General features: G+C 38.0%; 2 protein-coding genes across 6 annotated transcripts; both read left to right on the forward strand.

Moving 5' to 3' along the window:
- The first annotated feature begins 1892 nt into the window (after window positions 1-1892).
- Window positions 1893-7775, forward strand: LOC111471430 (cyclin-L1-1-like). Of its 5 annotated transcripts, none has more exons than XM_023117151.1 (8): window positions 1893-2152; window positions 2341-2497; window positions 2584-2665; window positions 3145-3285; window positions 3543-3712; window positions 6355-6628; window positions 6737-7109; window positions 7203-7775. In XM_023117151.1, exons 2-6 carry the CDS (start codon window positions 2346-2348, stop codon window positions 6593-6595), a joined length of 786 nt encoding a protein of 261 aa, XP_022972919.1. In that variant the 5' UTR covers window positions 1893-2152; window positions 2341-2345; the 3' UTR covers window positions 6596-6628; window positions 6737-7109; window positions 7203-7775. The 5 variants fall into 5 exon arrangements, with proteins under 5 accessions (XP_022972919.1, XP_022972920.1, XP_022972921.1 ...); XM_023117152.1 differs by having other exon boundaries at window positions 3145-3210; XM_023117153.1 differs by lacking the exon at window positions 3145-3285.
- Window positions 7776-9354: 1579 nt separating this feature from the next.
- LOC111471429 (glutelin type-D 1-like) lies at window positions 9355-10633 on the forward strand. The gene is made up of 2 exons (XM_023117150.1): window positions 9355-9608; window positions 9692-10633. Exons 1-2 carry the CDS (start codon window positions 9413-9415, stop codon window positions 10564-10566), a joined length of 1071 nt encoding a protein of 356 aa, XP_022972918.1. The 5' UTR covers window positions 9355-9412; the 3' UTR covers window positions 10567-10633.
- The last annotated feature ends 8145 nt before the right edge of the window (window positions 10634-18778 follow it).

An 18778-nucleotide genomic window follows, 5' to 3' on the forward strand; every position in this document is an offset into this window, starting at 1 on the left:
TCAGTGTGAACAGTCCGATTGAATCCTGATTTTGGATTTAGGTGCATCTTTTCATTTGTCTCCAAATAAAGAGTTGTTTCGAAACTTCAAGTCTGGAAATTTCGAGAAGGTGTTTCTTGCCAACAACAAAGATTTGGAGATCAAAAGAAAAGGGGATGTCTGCATAAAAACTCCGATAGGAAATCAGTGGATAACATAGGTTATGCAACAGAGTTTAGGAAGAGTTCGTGGAAAATTGTGAAGGGTGCGATGGTGGTAGCACGTGGCACAAAATCTGGGACTGTATACACCACTGCAGGATGTATGAAGATGACTGTTGTTGTTGAGAGTGCTTCAAATTCAAGTATATGACACAATAGACTTGGAGATATGAGCGTTAAAGGAATGAAGATGCCGGCTGCGGAAGAAATTTTGGAAGGTCTGAAATCTGTTGATATGAGTCCTTGTGAGAACTGTGTTATGAGTAAACAGAAACGAGTTAGCTTCACAAAGACCGTTAGAGAATTGAAGAAAAGTACTGGGACAACGAAGCGAGTGGGAGTTGAGATTGAGTTGCTGAAAGATTCACCTAATGATGTTGTAGTGGATACTCAAGAAACTCCTGAGATTGTTGTTAAGAAACCAGAAGCGGAGCAAGTGACACCTAAGCAGGTGTTGAAAAGATCATCCAAAGCTATCAAAGTACCAAATAGGTATGTACCTTCATTACACTATCGGTTGGTGACTGATGAAGGTGAACAAAAGCCCATTGATGAGACCCTACAATTGGAGTATACAACTAAGTGGGAGCAAGTCATGAATGATGGGATGCCTAGGCTTCAAAAATGCGTTGCTCTTTCATCTGTTGAGGCTGAGTACGTGACAATAGCTGAAGCTGGAAAGGAGATTATATGGATGACAAACTATTGAGGAATTAGAGAAGAAGCAGCGCATAAAGATTCTTCAAGTAGATAGTTAGAGTGTCATGCAGTTGGCGAGGAACCCGGTCTATCAATCAAAGACAAAACACAGAAGGTGATACCATTTCACTCAGAGGTTAGTGGAAGATGGTGATGTGTTTGGAGAAGATAGAGGGTGCATGGAATCCAACAAACATTTTGTGTTGGTGTTGGAACATTGAGGTTTTGCAAAGCGATATGGTACAGAGAATGAAATTCTTGGTTAATTGGATGAGTGAGATTGTTGGGTTAATTGAACGAGTCTTCAAGTGAGAGATTGTTGGGATATGGAGGCTGATGCCTATTTAACGTAAAGATCTGGTATATTTTGGAGATATTTAGTAAAGATCTGATAGAGATATATTTGGTAGATTATATTGGTTAAATCTTTAAAAGCTATATTTAGTAAATTGAAACCTATGTATACCAATTAGGTAGTGTTTCCAAAATGTACTTTCTTCCTTCTCTGTAATCTTTATGTTGTACATACCTAAAGTCATCAATAAAACTTTTAGTCAATATTTCTCCTTTAAATTTCTCTCTACTGTTCTTTGTGTTCATCTTGATTGAATGTGTGCGTTGTTGAGCGATCCTAACAATCTATGGATAATGATTCTCTTCATTCAAACTTCTTCAGTGGCGGACTTAGAGTCTAGTTTAGTAATCTCTGAACAGATCGACTTGACCTTGTGAAAGTATTGAGCAATTGTCATGTTACATTGTGAATTTGATAACAATTCGTTCTCCAAAAGTTGTAGCTTCACATCATTCTTCTTTGGGAACAACATCACGAACGTGTCTCATGCTTCTTTTGGTGCCTTGGCACCCCAAAAAATGCTCAGTATCTCTTCTCTGATTGTGGTCTTCAAGACAAACATTGATTTACCTACTTTGATTCTCCATTTGCGCAAGTCACCGTTAGAATTCTCTATGACGGTGTAGTTTCACTCCTACCAACGACCTCCCAAAGGTCAGGTCCTTGGCCGCCGTATTCAGCCTCCGGTGGTTCTGACCCACGAGCCAGCGAGCGACGTGATTCGTGGCGGCGTGTTCATCTGCACAACAGTTGAGTGCTTCTTGGGAGTTCGACAATCTCCACGCTCTAATCGACGCCAGATTCGAACACCCACACGCCGGACATCCCCAAATCGGTTCACCCAAATCCTGTTAGGTTTTCATTGGCAGAATCGAGGCAAGCGTTCCAGTTTGTTTCGGTAAGTTATAGGTGGTAAAGATCTGCTTAGAACCTTTCAAAATCAATTAGTATTATTAGCTTAGTGACCTTCCGTGAATGGTTTAATTATGAAAACTAATCTGAAAAAATGTTGTTCTCCATCAGTCGTACCTGGTGATTTCTTATTGAGGTTGTCTTGATGTCTGTTAGTTATTTCTTTATTCACAGGTCTGATGATTTACACAGCCATCGACACCTTTTATCTCACTGATGAGCAGTTAACGAACTCACCTTCGAGAAAGAATGGGATTGATGAAGCTACTGAAACCTCCCTGAGAATCTATGGTTGCGATCTCATCCAGGAGGCTGGCATATTGCTTAAATTGTAATTTCATAACCATTTCATGGGTTTCCTTTACCACATGCGAGCAAGACTTTATGTATATATATCTAATACATTTCTTCTTTCAGGCCTCAAGCAGTCATGGCTACTGGGCAAGTTCTATTCCATCATTTCTATTGCAAGAAATCATTTGCCCGCTTCAATGTCAAGGTTATTGTTGTTACAATTATTAGTTTTTCTGTGAGCACATCAATTTATTTTTCTTAATTGAATGGCAAAGAAATCCTATCTTAAAAATTTTAATTCTACTTGGACTGTCTCTCATGGTTATTCTAGCCTGCTCGATGTCTCTTTTTTTGGTTATCCTTTGGTTGTTTCCTTCTTATACCTCTCTCTTCCTTTCTCTCTAAGCCTTCCATTTGTTCAAGAATGGGTTAATCGTCTAAAAAAAATCATTTGTTGTGCTTGTTTATGATCTTCAATTTTTTAGAATACTTGCAACTTAATTAACTCTACTTGTTGTAATAAGCTCATAAAAAAACTAAGGATTTCACCTATGAAAGTATGGTTTTTTGGTTTTTTTCATTACAAAAGATAAGTTTCTACAATTTGATTCCTCTTCTTCTTAAAATTTATTTTGATTTTTTTTTTCTAATGTGATGTTTTTTTGGCTATGATAATACCTGCAGAAAGTTGCTGCTAGTTGCGTGTGGCTTGCCTCGAAGTTGGAGGAAAACCCTAGGAAAGCCAGACAAGTAATTATTGTTTTTCATAGAATGGAATGTAGGAGAGAGAACTTACCCATTGAGTTCTTGGACCCTACTCTCAAGGTTTGAACTTCAAGTTCCAGTTTTGAATCTTAGGATCCTTACTTTCTTATTTTGTTAAGCAGAGGGTTGTTTATCAGTTGCCAAGTAAAAAAGGTTTTAAATCATTGATCTTTCGTCATAGAAATAATGTGCAGTATAGCTTTGCTAATATAATGTATTGATTCTGTCCCCTTCTGGGCTATGTTATAGCTATTTCATTACTCTTTATATTTTTCACGGAAATGACCTCCTAGTTTATTTTTTGTAATATTTTGCAGAAATATGCAGACTTGAAAACGGAGTTAAGTAGAACAGAGAGACATATATTGAAAGAGATGGGTTTCATTTGTCATGTTGAACATCCGCATAAATTCATATCTAACTACCTTGCAACGCTTGGAACACCTCCAGAACTGAGGCAAGAAGCTTGGAATCTAGCCAATGACAGGTATAATAATCAAGAAGTTTTGTTGCCTTGACTTGTGAATCTCATCTTCTGGATTGTATCTTAATGACTGCCTTGTTTATTTCAAATGCTTTTATATGTTCGTGTACATGTTGTCTATGTACATAGATACATTACACTGGGAGGTAGTAATTTGGTGAACTGAAATATAATTTTCTTGTTGAATTTTTTAGGTCTTCAATTGGGACATGGTGGAAAGAGGTATTGTTTAACTTTGAACCTACTTCTGGACCATTGGCCACCCTATTTTAATCCCAACAAGAACACTTGCTTTCATATAGGAGGACATACAGAAAAAAAAAAAAAAAGAAGGCCCAAGAAGGAATGCTCGAACCCCCAACTAGCTTATATGAAAAGGGGTTCAATCCATGAGGATAAAGCCTAAAGGATAGTTTAAAAAGCCTTAGAAACATAAGCCAAAAGGGATTAAAACACGGGGACTCTCTTGTTGCCAGTTGTTTCCTTGATCAGGAAAGCTTTTTATTTTTGGTGAAAAACCCTCTTCCATTATGATAAATGAACATGCAATGTAGCTGGTGCATTCACTTATTCATACAAACCCATACCTAACAAAACTTTGTTTTATGCCTTGTATCCAATCCACATTAAATGGACAATTGTCCAACCTTCCTACAGTTCTCCATCAATCTTTTAGGCAAGTTGCTACGTGACCAAAGTTGCCTGTGACTTTTAAGGTCCTCCAGAGCTTAAAAAAATTTCATGTCAATTATGAACATGTTGCAGAAGTAGAACCCTGCCATTTCGTTGTTTTCCACCAAGTTTTTTCCTTGAGAACCTAATTTCGATTAAGTCTCTTGTGACAAACCATCAGGGTCCTTGGATGAACTTTTTAACATTTCCTTTAACAACTCCCGAATGATTCTCTTCTCAGATTTCATGTTTGAGGGATTTTTATCTTGTTCAAGGTAGAAAAGTATGTTCATGAATTTCTTTTTCTTAGTAGCTTCAAGACAAAGTCAGATAGATTTGTGAGATCATTATTGTAATAGTTGTATTCTAAACAGGCTATTTTTTTATTATTATTTTTTATTTTATTTTTATTTTTATATATTATCAGAAATGGAAAAAAACTAATGGTCAAAAGAGACAAACCCCACGGAAGAGTAAAAAAGAAAAGAAAGTATTACAAAGGAAATGTAAAGGCATCCCTATTTAAACATGAATCACTAAAAGAAAAGTTGACAAGAGGTTTGGAGTGAAGAAGCCTCAAGTCTTGCTAATTCAAACCGATTCTACCAAGTGAATGCTTATCTTCAAAGATTCTCAGATTCCTTTCCAACTGAAATTTCGAAATTTTAGTTTTAGCCCCATTTAACCACAACGATTCGACTTGAACGCCAACAAAGGACCTACTAGAAGTTACTGTATATAATCACGATGGCAGAAGAACAAAGAAAAGTTATCTTTTTTGCAGCAAAAACTCTGTGAAACAGAAGTATTCTCATCCCCCTCACGAAGGCATTGAAGTTTGTACTTCTTTTTTAATCACATTTCTTTCTTGGTCCAAGTAAAGTTTCATTAATTCTCCTTCCTCCAAAGATGGAAGAGTCAAATCTTGTGAAGAAATAGAGCCTGAATCGGATTTGGCATCAATCAATTAAATCTAGGTCTTCTCTTCACTCTTTCTGAGAACTTCAAATTTCTCATGAGGTAGAGGGTTTTGGCTTTATTTTGAAGAGAAACCTACAAAATAGGAGTAAGCATATCTTTGTTGTTGCCTTCAAGAGGAGTAGCCCAAAGGTGGTAAATATAGACTTCCGAAATCCCAAGATAAAGGAGGTGTGAAGAAGACATGGTGTTGAGATTCTTAGTTTTCTTTGCAAACGTAGCATTGGTTGGCATTTAACTTTGGAGGTTTTCCTTTGCCTAATTCTAGGATGGATACATAAAAAAATCGCTTAGAAAATTGAAGTTCTTTTAATACTTAAAAAACAAAAATTCTATATTGTATTATTGTCCCTGCAGGGGGCTTCTGTTAATCTTGGGAGAGGGGATCTTTGACTTTGGATTCCTAGCATTTCAGTGGATTCTCTTATAAACTCTTTTGAGCATTTGGTGAACCCCTCTGTTGTCTCGCTTCGGTTTTCTCCCTGTTGTGGAGGGTTAAAATTCTCAAGATGGTGCAAGTCTTGCAAGGAAAAATTACTATGCTAGATCGTGTTATGAGGTTTTGGCCTACTTGATCAGTCTGCAGCGTTTGTTCTTTGCAGAGGCGCGACTGAGGATTTTGACCATCTTTATGGGAGTTGTATTTTTGCTAGTTCGATGTTGGTCAGTTTCTTTTAGGAGATCTGCTTCCAGGTTGTAGATAGATAATTTTGTGTGATGGGAGTCCCTTTTTCATCCACCTTTCCGTGAGATGTGATTTCTTATTTTAGCTTTATTTGGCTTTCTTCTGTCCGCCGTTCAGTTGATTATTGATCCCATCATTTAACCATTGGAATGGGACCTATTTTAGGCAATATGGCATACATGTACTGTATGTACCTGATGTTATTACATGGATAGCACTGTCAACAAAATGTCTAGATTTTATGTAAATCTTCTTACATATTCTATGAGAATTTGTTAATTTAATTTAATATTTTTTTTTTATGGAGCAGTTTACGTACAACATCGTGCGTTCGATTCAAGAGTGAGGTTGTGGCCTGTGGGGTTGTATTTGCTGCTGCTCGAAGATTTCAAGTACCCCTTCCTGAAAATCCACCTTGGTGGAAGGCATTTGATGCAGAGAAGTTGGGAATTGATGAAGTCTGTCGAGTTTTGGCCCACTTGTATACCCTTCCTAAGGCACAATATATCCTAGTGTGCAAGGATGGAGACACATTTACATTTTCTAATTAGTCACTGGATTCACAATCCCTTCCGGTCTCCAAGGTGTTTTAATTTATTGCTATGCTTATTTTATATATATTTCATTGTCTAGCCTTGTTGTCTGATCTTTTATGGCTGTATAAGTTGAATTTTGCATCTTTCATTTTTCAGGAAGTTCCACGGAGCAGCCCAACAGCTAATCCTGAATCAGGTGGGTCCAAAGATGAGATGGTTAAGTCATTCTTACACAAACTCAAGGAATCTAAGAAGTGTGATGATGACTCCAAGAGCGTTCTGCTTGAAGCCACTTCTAGGGAGGAGCTTGTGCCTAAATCAAAACCTGACTGAAGAGCTGAGAATGGTGAAAAGAACAAGGAGAGAGAAAGAGATAGGGATAGGGAAAGAGAGAGGGAAAGAGACAGAACCAAGTCTCGAGATCGAGACGGGGGACGAGAATCTGACAGAGAACGTGAGAGAGAGGATGCAGACAGAGAGAAAGTCAAGGACCGAGCTCATCGCTCGAAGGATAGGAGCAAGGAGTTGGGTAAGTTCTGAATATGATTATTTGCTGCACTTTGAGACAAACAGAATACATGGAGTTGAATTTAAATAATAGTATTTGCAATAATAAATGCAGGAGGGCATTTGGAGAAATCAAGGCACCACTCATCGCGAGGTATTGGTTAGTTTATTTTTCCTTGATACATCGTTAGGGTGCTTCCTTTCCATGTTAATGAAAATTTACTGCTTCCTGAATGGTAGTGAATGAAAAGAAAAATAGTTGGTTCATCTTTATTATTAACACGATGGCAATCCTTTGATCCGGTTATCATTAATTTGTTTTGTTTTCCACCCCATCTCTGGTTTTCTGGAATTGATTACTCAGGAATTCGATGCTGAAATTGAGAAGGTGTGCCCGAAATGTAACACAATGGCAGCATGAAGCTTTGACAGTGGGCATCTCTGATTGAGTGAGCATTTCAAGTATATTAGCAGGCAGACCTTTCTCTGTTCGTTTGACCATTCTTCTCAAGGTGTGGGTACAAGTAGTGATTTTCTTCCAAATAATTCGTTTTCAAGGGAGCAACATCCCAGGTTTCAAAGGGTTATATGAACTGATGGGTACCAAACGCTATCATAGAAACACAGAATTGTAGAAAGTCCAAAATGATTGATGAAGATTGGGAGGAAATAGATCTTGGATCACCCATCATTACTTCTTCGTCTTCTCCTCATGCACTTATTTAACCCAAATTTTGGAAGTAAAGAAATAATGAATTACACGAACAAAATAATTTGTTAATTTGTTAATTTGTGGGACATGGCTCAACAAAATAATAGGCATATTGAATTAATCACAAGTATTCTCACACTTCATTCTGTACTATAACCTTTAGGTTATTAATTAAATATAATTCTCTCATTAAAAAGGAATAGTTAATCTATAAATAAAATAAATTACAATATTTTGCTAATTACACGCATTGCACTAGCCATCTCAAGATTCCTTATTTTATTGAAATTCAAAAAATAGCCTTTCTTTACGACTAGAAGTTTTCTCATCTTCAAGCTGCCGAGTTCCGCCCAACAAAATTCATTCAATAGGATGGGAGAGAGTCTTCGCGTACTGCTTAACTGTTTAGAAGGCGTACCTTTGGGTTCTAATCTAATTCCTTCTTTGTTAAAAAAACCCTACTTGCGACTGACTCTTTCCTCAAGTAAAGACTTGGTCTGGAAAAATTGAGTTGTCACTTGCGTAATTCCAGACTTAGCTTTCAATTTCACTTGGCAAATGACAGACCAGCCTTTCTCCTTTTTTGTCGAATTTTTTTATTCATTAAGGATAAAATAGTCAATTTCTTTATGTTGTCAGTCAATTCAAAGGATGAGTTTGTTTGAAATTAATAGTGTTATAATAGGTAAATAGCCACAAAGTCCATAGGAGTGGTAACAGTAATCCCACTATTTGTGCTCGAATAAAAAAAATACATATCTTACCCTAATACCCTAAAATTATTTATTGTTCTTGTATTTATGAAATATGTGATTTTATAAAGTTTGCTAACCCCGATCACAACCTAATTGTGGTAGCTAATGTAGGATCACGTACTAATTATTGCCTATATGGTATGGTAGGGCAACTCCTAATAGTTGCATTTATAAATTGGAATAAGGACGTATTTAAAATGTCATAAATTTACAATTTTCATTAAAAATTTATGAGTAAAACCATTTTTTTTTTTTGAGTTGTTAAAAATTTGATGACATTTTCAAACTTTTAAATTTTAAAACTTGTTTTTTTGGTCCAAAATAATAATTATTTTTATATTCGTTAGAACAGATTCCCTAATAGGCTTCCCCTTCCCCTATAAATTATCACTCCTCTAAACTATATTATTACTCATTTAATAATTAATGAGAGGTGAGAGATTGAAATTATCAGTGTTTTATATTATAAAAGGTGTAATTTAATTACGTTTGAGACTCTAATTATTGCTAATTGGTATAGAAGTAGGATTAAATTACTTATATTGGTATTGAAAACGAGGGATAAGTATTAATACAACTTATAATTTTGTAAAAATTTAAGGGTTAAACTATTTTTTTAAAGCTTTTTAAAAAATTCCATGAGCTTATTTTTTTTTTTTTTAATTTTTAAAACTGATTCGTAATATTCGCTCATGAAAATAATGAATCTCAACCGATTTCCTCGTAATCTTCTCCTTCTCCTCTCTATAAATTCATCGCGCTCTGCACACATTTTACCAACCCACTCCAATCCTCTCGTCTCAGTCTCAGTCTCAGTCTCAATCTCAATCTCAATCTCAATCCTTTTATTTCATTGCTATGGATATCGATTTGACCCCTCAATTGCCGAAGAAGCTCTACGGCGGCGATGGAGGCTCCTACTACTCCTGGTCTCCCGCCGAGCTTCCCATGCTCCGTCATGGAAACATCGGCGCTGCCAAGCTTGCCCTCGAGAAGAATGGCTTCGCTCTCCCTCGCTACTCCGATTCCGCCAAGGTCGCTTACGTTCTTCAAGGTATGTTTTAATTCTTCTTTTCTACTCTGTTTCGAACTCAAATTTCAGTACCCAACGTTTCTCTTGTTTTTGCTCTGTTTCAGGCAATGGAGTCGCCGGAATCGTTCTACCAGAGAAAGAGGAGAAAGTCATAGCAATCAGGAAAGGAGATGCAATCGCGCTTCCATTCGGCGTCGTCACATGGTGGTTCAACAAAGAAGCCACCGATCTGGTGGTTCTCTTCTTGGGCGACACTTCCAAAGCTCACAAATCCGGCGAGTTCACCGACCTCTTCCTAACCGGCGCCAACGGAATCTTCAACGGATTCTGCACCGAGTTCGTCTGCCGAGCCTGGGATCTGGACGAGGCGTCCGTGAAATCTCTAGTAAAAAACCAAACCGGAACCGGAATCGTAAAATTGAAGGAGGGAGCAAAAATGGCAGAGCCGAAAAAGGAGCACCGAGACGGAATGGCGCTGAACTGCGAGGAGGCGCCGCTAGACGTGGACGTGAAGAACGGGGGACGAGTGGTGGTTCTGAACACGAAAAACCTGCCGCTAGTGGGAGAGGTAGGGCTAGGGGCGGATCTGGTGCGATTGGACGGGAGCGCGATGTGCTCGCCAGGATTCTCGTGCGACTCTGCTCTGCAAGTGACGTACATAGTGAAAGGGAGCGGAAGAGCAGAGGTTGTGGGAGTGGACGGGAAGAAGGTATTGGAGACGAGGGTGAAGGCGGGGAATCTGTTCATAGTGCCGAGATTCTTCGTGGTGTCGAAGATCGGAGATCCGGAAGGGATGGAGTGGTTCTCCATTATCAGCACTCCCAATCCTGTGTTCACGCACTTGGCCGGAAGCATTGGGGTCTGGAAAGCTCTGTCGCCGGAAGTCATGGAGGCCGCTTTCAACGTGGATGCTGATTTGGTGAAGCGATTCTCTTCCAAAAGGGCTTCTGATGCAATCTTCTTCCCTCCCTCCAATTAATTAGGCTTCTTCCACATTTTTTCCTCCGCACAATAAATCTCTTAGTTCTCAGATTTTCATTGTTGTTCTTGAATTTTAAGATCGATGTTTTGATTTATTTTTCATTAGAATTAAATAAAAATTGACTTAATAAATTTAATCCTTAAAAATATATTTATCATCATTACCTTAATTTTTACATAGATAAGTGCATAATGTTGCTTATTACCCCGAGTAGTCTTGGCTTCTCATTTTGACCTGCAACTGTTCTGCCTACTTTGTCGCTCTTGATTTCCCTTCACTATCTTGGCTTATCACTTTGATACCAACACTGTGTGCTGTTGGTTTAAATTAATTAATTAATTGATATTTTTGATAACAAACCTACCTTCAATTATTAACAATTCTCAGTATTTTTGTCCACAGTGAATGGTTGGGAATAACGATTTCATGGTTCAACGAACAAATACCTCAGACATCATGGATCGTGGTGACAAAATTCACATCATAGACAAATTGTGGTGGCAAAACTGACATTATGGACCGTGGTGACAAAATTCACATCATAGACAAATCGAAGTATGACATTTATAAATTTGGTAGAGTAACAAAAGGTGGAGATTTCATTTTATGAACTATTGTTTTAAATGGAAAGAAATTATAATGATTTTATTTATCGGAAAACTCTTTTGAAAAAGAAAATTATTTGAATTACAAAATCATTTCAATTACATTTATAATGATTTCAATTAGATTTACATGTGTTTTCATTAATTTTTTTATTATATTATTATATTTTAATATGTTATATATATATATATATATATATATATATATATATATATATAATAAAAATGAATTTAAAATGTTTTTAATATTTATTTAAAATAATAAATGAAACATGTGGTCTATCATTTAAATGAGTTTGCTCCTGCACTCATAAAAAGTTTTACTCAAATTCCCAAGAGGTGCTTGGAGAGTGGAGTAGGTCGAGTTTGACTGACAAATTCCCAAGAGGTGCTTGGGGTGGGGAGTGTAGGTCAAGTTTGACTGACAAATTCCCAAGGTCAAGTTTAATTGCATGTATAAGTTTTATTGTTATTAAAAAAAAAATTAATAATTACATTGTTAAAACCCTATTCACCCCTCTCTAGGGTTGTCATATCGATCCAACATGCGCAACATTTTCAACCGCCCCATATACATATGTTTCGACCACACACCCACCTGCGCATGCATGTTCAATCGTCTAAGACACAACCGACTTGCCTCTACACTAGGCCAAGTCATTCTGCTCGAGGCCAAGGTCTCCCAATACACCATCGCGTCTCATCTTGTCATCTCGATCTTCATCGACATGGCCCATATGTCTTGACGCCATCACAACTCTCTTGGTCATGCCATCGAGAATGGGCCCGCGTGTCGCTCATCTCATCAGGACTTCCCAAACACTCAACCATTCGGGTTCTATCGAGGTATTGGCCCTCCCGTGCCCATGCCATGTCATTTACGTATACTGTGCCGGATAGCAGGTGTATGTAGCAACCTCCAACATGCAGGCTGGGGCGCAATACCGGCACACCCGTGTCGCTTGGTACTGTCCTTAAAAAACTCATTTCAAAGGAAGGCGCCGAAGACACTCATCTCGGCACGCTTGCCCACGCTCCAACACTTAGGCCGCTTGATGGGCGCCATTTGAGGGTCGCCGCTTCTCTTCTCACAATGTGAGAGTCACAACCTACTCTCTTCATAGTTAGTTTGTGACACTGAGTACCTTATCCTGGGGGACACTATGGATGCGACCCGCTTTTATATATGACATAAAAAATGTGATCACTAATTGTACATGTGGAGACATGTGAGTGGGGGCATCCTATGCAATGAGTATTGCATAAGATCAGACTATGAAGAAAGTCACTCTCACTTTAGCATGTCGTTTACTATTGAGACTGATTTTTTTAATCGATGACCTAGGTAACTCGATCTTAATCCTCAACTAACTATGAACTTCTATTTATTCAGAATTATCCTTAGATTTGCATGGGTGAGAGTGGCCCACATTCGCCGACTCAATAAGCCTCACATTTCAAGGTAAGACTGGTTGAATAGTTGGGGATATGGGGTGCAAGATGGAGTTCACTCCTACTTGCTTTTAGAGATAGTAGAGAGGTTGTTCCCTTAAGTACTGACTCCAAGTCTTGAACAAGGGGCACCACCCTCTCATTGGCCCGAGAGGATTTGGTTTAGTGGTTGAACTACAAACCAATTGTTCATTAAAGGATTAGTGGGACTAGAACAAGAAGTAATTTTAGGGGTAAAACGGTAAGTTGGCCCAGCTCTAGTTACAAACAACCTGTGAAGGATCTATTACTAAATCATGGTTATATTAAATGAACATAAATGGATCTATAGTGAGGGGAGTGCAACTATTAGGCTATAGTGGAGTGTCCTGGTAGTTAACGAATGTTGGTTAACAAGGTTAATGAGTTTAGCCTGTTAATCTCGAATCGTTGGATCCCATGATCTATAGGTCCATTAGGTCCCCTTACTAGCTCATATCAGACTAAACCTTAGAATAACATGACAAGTAAGTTCAAAATGTTTGAACTAAAATTAGGGAATATGAGCTAAATATATGCGATATATTTAACCACATTTTGATTGAGATTGTCATTTGATTTAATGTTCAATATTAATTAAATTGTTTAATTAATCTTTTAATATTATTTTAATTTAGAATTAATTATTTAAATTAATTATTTAAATTAATTGTTGAATTAAAATTGAGAACTTTACTTAATAGAGAAATCCATGTTTGAGTGAGTGGAATATTGATTGTTAATATATGGTTTAACCAAACTTGCATGTTTGCCACATAATCCCACAAAATTGAGTGGAATTTTGAGTGTTCAAATTTGGTATCTCAAATTTGCATGAGCATGCAACTGTGGTTCTATAAATAGAGTAATCAAGGTAATGAAATTCTTGTGGAAAAAAACTTTGAGAAAATCCCTAAAAAAAACTCTATCTTCACATATACTAAATTCCTTCCAAGTTGAGTGACTCACCCGATTTCACAATCTCATTCTAAAGCCGGAGAATAGTAGGGAAGACACTAGTGGTAGTTCGAAACCGATTGGTTCTGGAGGAAAACAAAATTAAATCAAGAAAGAAATTTGAACTACCAAAAGATTAGTTCTCAAACTCCTTGAGTTTTAATTCTTTTGAACATGCTAGCTAATTTATTATCATTGATGTACTTAAACTGCCTAAGAACCAAATTACTTCCGCATGTGTGATATTAACACTTTTAGTTAGTATCAGAGCAAGTTTTAGGGACTTCATTTACATTAATTTGATCATGGTGGGTATCATTTCATGAATGAAAATTTATGGTTGCTAAAGTGGATGTTTATGGTTTTGACATTTTTTTTATGCTTTCATTGGATACAATTATTGTAATTGGCCTAATGTATATGGGCTAAAGCAAGGTGTGTAATTTATGGAGTTATTAGAGTCCATTTTAGGTTGTAATTGATAAAAAATGGAAGAGATAACAAGCTGAATCGAAGAAGAACACGAAAGAATTTTTACTTCTAGACCTGATCCGACCCAACCAGCTCGACCCGCGAGCGCTCTCTCTTCCAGAGCGGACTTTCGAGCTGTTCATCTGCAATCGGTTTGTGGCAGTTCGGGTATTTTTCTGCTGGTTGGGGCCAGTTCAACATTTTTTAGGGTTGGTTCGGCCGATTGGTGATCCTCGAGAGTGGTTCAAGTTATTTTTTAATTATTAATATAATAATTTAGTTAATTGCTTGTTTTAAAATGTCAAAATCAGTCCACTTTAGTGTGTTTAATTAATTATGCATTGTGAAGGTATGCTTTAATTAAATAGAAAATGTATATGCATAAAGTATGCCATATAGATTTAAAATTCCACCATCGGCTAAACATGTTTCATGCATTACAAGTATGTTATAAGTGTTATAATGTATAGTATGCATGTTTAGGGTTCCATGAGTGATAGATATAAATTGTTATATTATTGCATGGAATGGATGATTATATAGTTGTTATATAAAACATGTTAGATGCATGTTATAGGTTATTTTCAACGTCATAAAACGAAATAGACGTTAAAATCTATAACAAAGATAACTGCATGCTCACTTAGGGTTAAAAACCAAGCACGATCAATTTTAATAGTTAAAATAGGTTGATATCTTTTAAAACTGCGGTTACAAGAAAGCTCACCTGGCACGATCTTGTCTAAGGCTAGAGGTACTTAAGTTGACGGTCTACAAAACACCTGATACTTTGAGATCGGGCCAGTACTTGAGCTTAGTTAACCTAGTTTTATGAGCATGCGTGGGTGATATAAGGATTTGTTAAAGGAAAAATCACCTAGACTTAGGTTATATTTAATTAGCCAGAATATACCTAAGTAAAAAGTATACCCAACAGTCTAAAATACTTAGTGGGAGGAAAAAGGTATATGAGATACATCGTTTTCTTTTTACGCTCTCTAGAAAATTCACACCATGAGATTCATACTCGGCCTCGTGTCGCCTTCGGCGCGGCCTTCATTTGGGAGGTATTTGCATGAGTCAATAACAAGGTAAGAGAGTATTTATAAGAAGTGGGAGAAGGAAGTATATCAACACATCCTATGGTCTCCACTACTAGGTTGCATCGTGAGATTCTCATGTTCTGCCTGCATGTTGCCCTAGAGCAACTACCCATTCAGAAGGTCGTAACATGGGAGTCGGAACAACGCAGACTCCAGAAATGGATAGGATTTCTTAGTTTCATTCCCAACTTTGGCTTTTTCATTCGATAGCATTGTTGGGGCCAACCTCTAAGGTTTGAAAATGACGAGTCACACTTACGAAGAATTACTAAGAGCTAGTATATTCTGGACCAAAGTAGTGATAACTAAAAAACTATAGGAAAAAGAGTTATGTGATTAGTGTTTAAGTCAAGAATGTCTTGGTTTAGTGAAGGAGTGATTGACTGCCCCTCGGTAGCAGTTGTTCTGACTCACTAAAGTATCATTGCAAATTAATAATTTTTGGGTACATTATTGCATTTGTTAAACTTGATTTGATTAAAAAGAATTTCAATTCACTAGTAGAATTTGTTTTATATCTCAGCAAGTCAAGCTTAATTGTACAATTACTCGCTTTTGAGAAAATCAATGAAGGAATATTTGGACAACTGTCCTTCTCCCTTAGACATATGCCATAAAATATGTTTACAACTGCTGTATGAAAGAAGGGATCTCTGGTGGAGAACATGTCATGGACGTGATGGTCCATTTCAATGTGGCAGAGGTAAATGAAGTTGTCATTGATGAGAAGAGCCAAGTCAGTTTTATCATGGAGTCTCTTCCAAAGATCTTCCTACAGTTCCGCATGAATGCGATGATGAAAAAGATAAAATATAACTTGACTACTCTTCTCAATGAGCTAAAAACTTATGATTCTCTCTTGATGATCAAGGGATAAGCACGAGCAGCAAATGTTGTTGTCTCTAAGAAACTAATACGAAAATCGTCCTCCAAAAAGAAGTCTGGTCCTTCAACTTCTAAAAATGTTTTGATGAAGAAGAAAAGTAAGAGGAAATATAAGATTCCTACTGACCACAAACGCAAGGTTCAAAATGAAGATAAAGAAAATGTTTCTATTGTAACGAAAACGGGCACTAGAAAAGAAACTGCCTAAAATACCTTACAGAAAAGAAAGCCGAAAAGGCACAACAAGGTAAATGTGATTTACTAGTTGTAGAAATATGTTTAGTAGAGTACGATAACTCAACCTAGCTACTGAATTTAGGGGCCACTAATCATATATATATATATATATATATTTTTTTTTTTTTCTTCTTCAGGAAACTAGTTCCAGGAGAATGCTTGCTGAAGAAAAGATAACACTCAAGGTTGGAGCAGGAGAGGTTGTTTCAGCAAGATCAGTAGGAAATTTAAAGTTTTTTTGGAGATAAAATCATTATTTTAGATAATGTACTTTTTGTTCCGGGAATGAAAAGAAAACATTATTTTAGATAATGTACTTTTTGTTCTGGGAATGAAAAGAAATCTAATATCTCTCTTGTTTATTAGAACAGTTGTATAAAGTATCTTTTGAAATCAATCAAATGTTCATTTGCGAAAGAGGTAATCATATTTGTTTTGCAAAACTAGAAAACAACTTATATATGTTAAAACCAAGCGAAACAAAAACTATTTTAAATACCGAGATGTTTAAAACAGATGAAACTCAAAATAACCCACAAAAGATTTCTCCTAATACCTATATTTGGCACTTAAGACTAGGCCACATTAATCTCAATAAGATTGAGAGATTGGTTAAAAGAAGACTTCTAAATGAGTTAGAAAACAACTCTTTACCCCATGTGAATCCTTTCTTGACGGTAAAATAACTAAACGATCTTTTTTCGAAAAAGATTATAGAGCCAAAGAATCTTTAGAACTCGTGCATATAGACCTATGTGGTTCAATAAATATCAAAGCACGAGGAGGGAAGAGCCAACTCTTTTCATGGTGAGCGCATCGGTCTTATCCAACGTCCCCAATTCCGATTCCAAATCTATGGAAGTAACCGATGGCATAACTGCTCCGATGAGCGTTGTTGATGAGGGGTCGATAGATCCTGAGGAAGAGCTCCAGCTGGGCGTGACAAAGGCATCGGCTGAGGAGCTAATTCAGCTGAAAGAGAAGAGAGTGTTCGCTCAAATCGGTGAAAGAGGCGAGCAGCAAAAGCACCGACGATAGGTCCTTGACACAGAGGCAACAAACTATATGACCAGGGTCAGGTCTGCGTTCTCTGAGCTTAACTCGGGGATTCGCGGGACGGTGAAGTTCGGCGATGGCTTCGTCGACGAGATCGAAAGGTACAACAACATCATGTTCGTCGGCAAGGGAGGCGAGCATCGCAAGCTAACCGATGTCTACTTCATCTCGAGTCTCAAGGCTAACCTTGTGAGCCTGGGACAACTCGATGAGGCTGGCTGCCATATTTTCATTGAGCACGGGCTATTGAAGATCTGCGATGATCGATAACGACTGCTCACGCAAGTTTTGTGCACGACAAATCGCCTTTATATTCTGGAGTTGGAGATAGAGTAGTCGGTCAGTCTCTCGATCAGGACCGAAGAATTAGCTTGGAGGTGGGACGCAAGGTATGGGCACCTGAGTTTTCCTACTCTACAAAAACTACACAAGGAGGAGATGATGCATGGTTTGTCAGCAATCGAAGGTGTGAACAGGCTGTGCAACAGGTGTCTCATCGACAAGCAGAAGCGCACCCTCTTTTCATCTCAGGCATCCTACCGTGCTGTGAGCCGTTGGAGCTCGTGCATAGAAAGATATACGGGCCCATCAAGTCAGCGAACCCAGGCGTAAGACCCTCTTCCTTATGCTGGTCGATGACAAAAGCCTCTTCATGTCGTTAATCCTACTACAAGCTAAAAGTGAGGTGACATAGGCAATTAAGAGCATTCAAGCGCGAGTGGAGGCCGAATGCGAGAAGAAGATATGAGTGCTGTGTGTCACAACCACACTATGAAGAGAGTAGGTTGTGACCCTCACGCCATGACAAGCAAAGTGGCATCCCTCAAGAGATGCTCATCCAGCCATGATGCGATCGAGGAGGATGATGCATCATCCAAACACCACCACGCAAAGTGGGCATCGAAGACATGTTGAGACATAGCAAGACAAAGGCATCAAAATAGACATGAAGGACAAAGATAGGCTTGTTAAAGGGCCAGGTAGGGCCCCGGGCCTTAACCTCAAAAGTCGAGATTTTGGAAGGAATTTGGGCATGCGGTTTGGGAGTTAAGTCCGTCCATATGAAATATGAATGCTCACCAAGTTTGGTGTCAATCGAACATCGGATGGACAATGCACAACACAGTATGACACCTCACCAAAATCATGTCTGCACCTGGTAGAATGAAAATTGCTCAAAATGTACTATTGGGGTACCATGGTGTCAGCTCTCCACCACCCCTGGGCTCTGTGCCCTAAGTGAGCTACCCTGTGGCACATACGTGTGTCACAGTGTGGGCGAGCGTGCCGAGACGAGTGTCTCGGGTGACTTCCTTTGAAATGGGTTTTTAAAGGACAGTACCGGGCGGCATGAGTGTGCTGGTATTGCGCCCTAGCTCGCGTGTTGGAGGTTGCTACATACACCGGCTATCCGGTACGATATAC

Source organism: Cucurbita maxima, unplaced genomic scaffold (assembly GCF_002738345.1).
Source record: "Cucurbita maxima cultivar Rimu unplaced genomic scaffold, Cmax_1.0 Cma_Scf00052, whole genome shotgun sequence".
NCBI classification, from domain to species: domain Eukaryota; kingdom Viridiplantae; phylum Streptophyta; class Magnoliopsida; order Cucurbitales; family Cucurbitaceae; genus Cucurbita; species Cucurbita maxima.

Excerpts from the sequence above, each read along its gene's own strand:
- LOC111471430 (XM_023117151.1), top strand. The coding sequence starts at position 2,346 with ATGATTTACACAGCCATCGACACCTTTTATCTCACTGATGAGCAGTTA. Across the intron at positions 2,498-2,583 it reads GCTGGCATATTGCTTAAATT|GCCTCAAGCAGTCATGGCTA; the intron begins GTAATTTCATAA and ends TTCTTCTTTCAG. Across the intron at positions 3,286-3,542 it reads TCTTGGACCCTACTCTCAAG|AAATATGCAGACTTGAAAAC; the intron begins GTTTGAACTTCA and ends AATATTTTGCAG.
- LOC111471429 (XM_023117150.1), top strand. The coding sequence starts at position 9,413 with ATGGATATCGATTTGACCCCTCAATTGCCGAAGAAGCTCTACGGCGGC. Across the intron at positions 9,609-9,691 it reads GGTCGCTTACGTTCTTCAAG|GCAATGGAGTCGCCGGAATC; the intron begins GTATGTTTTAAT and ends GCTCTGTTTCAG.